Source organism: Natrix helvetica, assembly GCF_964273705.1.
Source record: "Natrix helvetica genome assembly, chromosome: 7".
Taxonomy (NCBI): domain Eukaryota; kingdom Metazoa; phylum Chordata; class Lepidosauria; order Squamata; family Natricidae; genus Natrix; species Natrix helvetica.
Window position 1 is genome coordinate 13,772,740 of NC_138558.1, and position 6,119 is coordinate 13,778,858.

The window sequence follows — 6,119 nt, forward strand, 5'->3', positions numbered from 1 at the left end:
ATCATGGGAGACCCAGCCTGAGAAATCCGAGGGAGTGGGGGAAACCCACTTCTGCTCCTCTTTCTTGCTTCTATGGTTCCAAAATCTGACATTTGCACAGGATGTGTGTGTGTGTGTGTGTTTGTGTTACAACCCCTGGTATGCCCAAAATTATCTATTTATTTATCAGCACAAATACAACACACACACACACACACACATATATGTATACACATATACATATATATATGTATAGATATATATGTGTGTATGTGTATGTGTATATGTATATGTATATACATATATATATGTATTGTTGTGGTTGAAGCTGAAGTAGTCATTGACCGGTAGGACATTGTAGCTGATACATTTTATGTACTATGTTTAGGTCAGACCAAAGGCAGCGTAGTTCTCAGTTGTCTAAGCCCAAAATTTCAAGTCTGGTGACGTAAGGTATTCTGTTGTTGAAAATAAATTCAGAAATATGTAAAATACTCTTAGTCCTTGACTTACGACCACAATTGAACCCAAAAAATTCTGTTGCTAAGCAAGACATTTGTTCAGTGAGGTTTGTCCCATTTTATGACTTTTCTTGTCACTGTTGTTAAGTGAATCACTGCAGTTCTTAAGTTAGTAACATGGTTGTTAAGTGAATTTGGCTTCCTCGTTGACTTTGTTTATCAGTAGGTCACAAAAGGTGATCATATGACCCCGGGACACTGCAACCGTCATAAATACAAGTGCATTGCCAAGCATCTGAATTTGATCAGGTGACCATGGGATGCTGCAATGGTCATAAGTGTGAAAATGATCATGAGTCACTTTCTTCAGTACTGTTGTACCTTCAGTCACTAAAGAAACTGCTGTAATCAAGGATTATCTGTAGAAGTGTTTAGTGTTTAAAGAATGAAATAATAAACAATTATGATGAGCCAAAGTCTTAATTGAACATCAAGAGGTGTTGCAAGCTTTAGCAAACTTCTAGAGTTTAGCCATGTTTTTACTTCAATTGTATTTTGAACATCTGTAATACGGGTAGTCCTCAACTTATTACCATTCATTTAAAAATGGTTCAAAGTTAAGGCGGCCTCAGAAAAAATGACTTATTTGATTGTACTTGCACTTATGACCATTGCGCCACTCCCAAGGTCTCGTGTTCACAATTTGAGTGCTTGGCGACAGCTCCACATTTATAAGTTGGAGATCCTGGTCTTGTGATTTTTTGCTGATTTCTGGCCAAAAAACGCCCACTGGGAAAGCTGGATTTGTTTAATGACCGCATGATTTACTTAATGACTGTGTGATTGATTTAACATCCCTCATGAAAGTGATTGTGAAATTGGCTGCAACTTAACTAATGATTACAATGGCTTAGGATAGAAATTTGGCTCCCAGTTGTGATCATAAGTCAAAAACTACCGTTATTACAATGCTTGTAGTCTTCTAATCTGTCTTTTGAGGAGATTCCATTTGCTAAACCTACCATTAATCTTTAATAACTGCTAGACCCTAAAATTTCTGCTTTAGTCATTGTATTCTTTCCCCATTGTTGGAACTCATGGCTAATATCCATGTTAAATTTCACATAGTTCAACATAGGAGTGATCTGGAACCATTCTAGGTTGAAGGTAGTTGAGAAGTTGAGGAGCTGCGTCTCCATACATTTGGAAGATGCTAAGTTGAAAGAAACTGTAATGAAGGAAAGAGAACTCAGCTATGGATTTGATTTTAAAAAAAAATTAGATTGGACTGTTCATCCTTGTGAGATTCGTTCTCTTCAGGGTACTTGATGGTCTTAATTTCTCTGTATGTGTTCTTGTTTGAATTTCAAATCTACAGACTGGTGAACTCCGGCATATTTCCCATTTAAACTTTACTGCTTGGCCAGATCATGACACACCATCTCAACCAAATGATCTGATAACTTTCATCTCCTACATGAGGCACATCCACAAATCAGGACCCATCATTACTCACTGCAGTGCAGGAATTGGGCGATCAGGGACGCTTATTTGCCTTGACGTGGTCCTGGGCTTAATCAGCCAAGACCTCGAGGTGAGTAAACCTACATGAAACTTCCTCCAATCCTTCAAACTTGAGATTGTAATTCACGAAATTCTAGGTGGCCATCTATGGGAATTCTGGTCATCCAACTCATCTGAAGAATTCCAGATTGGGGAAAGTTATTTTAATTATTCTTACAATGGATACTGAATTAGTTTATTGATATATGTACATCTGGCTCATTCCACTTTAGTCTTTTTTTTTAATCTCCATTGGCTGCACAGTACAATTTTAATATATTACCCAAGATAATTTTTTCAGAAGTTTCTGGTTTTATTAATATAAGCTCCTTGTCTTCTGAGTCAGATTCCTTGTCCCAACATTGGAGTAATATCCAAATCAGAATACAGATTTTTAAAAGATTTGAGTTTTCATATCTTGGGATTAAAATTTTCTAGCAACTGGTTCTCTGCCCAGTTGCTGAGTGGGTGTGGCTATGGTAGACATGGCCTACTTGACCTCCTACACCTCAGCAGGGGGGGTTAGGGTTAGGGTTTCCCTCTGACCTTCCGGAATGTCTAGGAGGCCCATTTTTCGCCCTCCCAGAGCCTGGCTTGCATCTCTTGGGATGCCCTCTGCTTTGTGAAGGCCAAGAGTCATATTTGGTGCTGAGCATCAGTTCTAAACTTTGGGAGGGATGAATTCCATAAAAAATTCACAACGTGCAATTTAGAGTGGGTTTTTTTTTCTTCTTCACAGTTTGATATCTCCGAAGTGGTGCGGCTGATGCGTTTGCAAAGGCATGGCATGATACAAACTGAGGTATGTTTATCCTGAATTGCAACACATGATCCTGTGACTCAGGTTTTCTAGTTCTTAACATGCCCCAACAAAGAGTCCTGGGAAATGAAAGCAAAGGAGAAAATGGAAAGTGTATTTATTTTATTGGATTTCTGTATTTCTTAGTAGCTGAGACTCTCTGGATGGTTTTATATCATGGAAAATAAGAATAAAACCATTTGTGTGTGTGGGGGGGGGGGAAACTTTACAAAGTGAGGGCAGTAAGAAGATAAACCAACATAAAAGCAAACTGTAGTTTTGAGATGTATAAAATGCTGAGTTTTAAAAAAGGGGGTCAGAAAAAAAAAGTCTTCACATTACGTTGTAAAATGTGGAACAATGTGCAAAACATGATTGATTCTGTCTCAGCTTTTCAAAGCCACCATGTCTACATTACAGAAGATGTAGCTGCTTTAATCTTCTTTGCACTAAGCTGCTTTGCACAGCACTTGTTTTCAAATATTCTGCATAATTTTAAAATAATTCTTTATATATCATATTTGGAAACCACCCAGACCTGTTCCATAAGGAAGATGGGCGGTTTCTAAATATGATATATTAAATAAATAAATGTTTATAGTCAACTCCCTCCGGAAGGAAAGACTGAAATTCTGAAGATAAAAATTAAGTGATGAAAGGAACTTTCAGGCATGCAAATTTCTCACACTTCCTTCCCTGTGATTTTACTTTTTTTACAATGTTCCTGAGACTATACAGTTTTATGAGATTGGAAACCGAAGTGAGAAATGCTTTGCACTATTGCTGCCAAGAGATTTTATATATTGGCTACCCATACATTTTGCAACCTCCCATGAAATACATCCAAAAGATGCAATCTATCTTTTTGCTGAGGGTGAAAAATGTTGTGTAAGGAAGGGTGGGAATCCGTTAAGCAGAATTTTCTCTATCACAGCCAAAACGTGTCTCTGTTTGACATTTGTATTCTGTGAGAAGATGCAATGATTCCTCCCTTTTACAGGACCAATACATTTTCTGCTATCAAGTTATCTTGTACGTCCTTAGACGTCTTCAAGGAGAAGAACAGCAAAGAAGCAGCTAAAATATTGTGCCAAGTATACATTTAAAAATATGCCCTCAGATACTTTGGGTGTATTCACATTACAGACTGAAGCTGGTTTAACATTTGTACCATTTCCATGGAAGATGTAGATCAACGAAAGAAAAAAGAATTGTGATTGACAAATGCTTGCACACACTTTCTTCAAACTGCAATTCCCAAGATTCTTTGCGAGTGGGACTATAAACAGCTTTTGCCAATATTATTCCAGTTCCAGTCTCAATTAAGCATCAGGTACCACTAGGAAGGCTTCTTCCTTTACATAGGTGTAGGCACTTAAGCATCATTTATATACATTTGTATTTAATTGTGCTGCATTTTGGCAGCTTTTTCAAATCATTGAAAGTAATTGACATGTTAAAAACATTTTTAACATATATTCATGCTTCTCGCAGATTATTTTCCAGTTACTTATATAATGTGGAAGCTATTTTTGGGGAGGGGAATAAAACAGTATTTTATCCTGATGGATTTTCTAACAGTACATTTTGATTTGGCTGTTTTTCAAGTGTGTTTATAACAGAGCTATCTTTTTCCAATTGTAATATTGTAGAGATTTCTATAGAAAATACTTGAAATCAGTATTTAAGCTTTACTTATTCGTGTATGGGAAAATAGCAAATATTTACTGTATCACACTTTACAATGTTTATATAAAGGCTTGTGTATATATTTATATACTTTTACAAAAAAAAAGGTGGATTATCAAATATCTAAACTTCTAACTGCTGAAACATTCCCCCCCCCCCCCCGGTGTAAATAAAAAGTCACTTTTTAAAATATGTCATGTAATAACTGTTTTGTGTCCATTAGATCTGCTTGTTTTCAGCTTCAAGCAACCTCTACCCTTGTTTTCAAGAAAACTTCAGTTGAAATCACTTCCATCCTTGTTTTCAAAGTATCTGAATTCTATAAAACTTGGACATTGCCATGGAATCAATCATCCCCCCTCGTTTTTTACACTGCTTGCCATGTGATTTATATAGCTCTTGAAATGCCATTAGTAATTGGCTGCAGTCTATTACCTTTTTTTCCCCTGTGCACAGAAACACAAAGGACGAACATTCATTTAATCCACCATTTCTATCACTTAAGAATGCTGTGGGGCCAAAATATGGTACAAACAAGTATTTAGTTGATGTCCAAAAGAACTAAGTGCAGCTAGCTCAAGTTTCTTGGGACAGATATTTCTAATATGGGCGATGCCACTATGGCATGAGTAGAAAATCTTGTGGACTATAAACAACTTTTTTTCCAGCTGATCTTAATAGAAATAGAAGTCTTAATCTGACAAGTTCTTCTTCCTCCTAGTGTAGTCCCACAAGTACAGGGTCAGCTTTTCAGATGGTTGAACGCCACTTTGCATGGTCAGCTGTGTCTCCGGGGCACAGGCCAAAAGTGAAATCTACTTACCTTCGCTACCAGTTCGCAAATGTGAGCGCATACCAAAGGTGGTATTCATTAGGTACTGACCAGTTCTGAAGAACTGGTAGTGGAAATTTTGAGTAGTTTGGAGAACCGGTAAATACCACCTCTGGCTGGCCCCGCCCCCATCTATTCTCTGCCTCCCGAGTCCCAGCTGATCGGGAGGGACTGGGGATTTTGCAGTATCCTTCCCCTGCCATGCCCACCAAGTCACGCCCACAGAACCGGTAGTAAAAATATTTGAATCCCACCACTGGTGCACAGGTCACCTCTGTGCATGCGCAGGACCTTCTGCACATGCGCAGAGCGTCAAGAATGGACATGATGACGTCCAGGCAGGTGGGTGGAGCCTGCTACTGAGCGCACCTGTAAAGGTAAGTAGAACAACGATGGGGGGGAAATCTGCTGTGCCACGCTATTTAGATCAGCTGTGATGCACGATTTATATTAGCTAGAAAGCAGGATTTCCTAATTTCTAGCTAATATAAATCACGCGTCACAGCTGATCATCGGAAATACCCGAACTGGTAGCATTTTTTTACCTGTTCAGTCAAACTGGTCCAAACCGGTAGCATTTCACTCAACGCAGGCCCATGGCTTGCATATCTGTGTTGATGGTGTCTTGCCATCTTTGCTTTGGGTGCCCGCAAAGTCGCCGGCCATTGACTTCTAGTTGGTAGGCAGTCTTGGCAACAGTAGAAGGCGCTGTTCTCAGGACATGTCCATACCAGCAGAGCTGGCCTTAATTTGATAAATTCTTGATCCTTATATTATTTCATACGTGAAATTGGAT

At 38.5% G+C, this 6,119-nt stretch overlaps 1 protein-coding gene across 5 annotated transcripts in view; it reads left to right on the forward strand.

Annotated features, from left to right (window-relative positions):
- PTPN13 (protein tyrosine phosphatase non-receptor type 13) overlaps nt 1–4,694 on the forward strand; it is a 173,096-nt gene extending 168,402 nt beyond the window's left edge. For all 5 annotated transcript variants that reach the window (XM_081959190.1, XM_081959192.1, XM_081959193.1 and 2 more), the window contains exons 45-47: nt 1,819–2,034; nt 2,743–2,805; nt 3,803–4,694. In XM_081959190.1, coding sequence (XP_081815316.1) covers nt 1,819–2,034; nt 2,743–2,805; nt 3,803–3,883 — 360 coding nt within the window. In that variant the 3' untranslated portion in view covers nt 3,884–4,694. The remainder of the gene's footprint in view (nt 1–1,818; nt 2,035–2,742; nt 2,806–3,802) is intronic.
- The last annotated feature ends 1,425 nt before the right edge of the window (nt 4,695–6,119 follow it).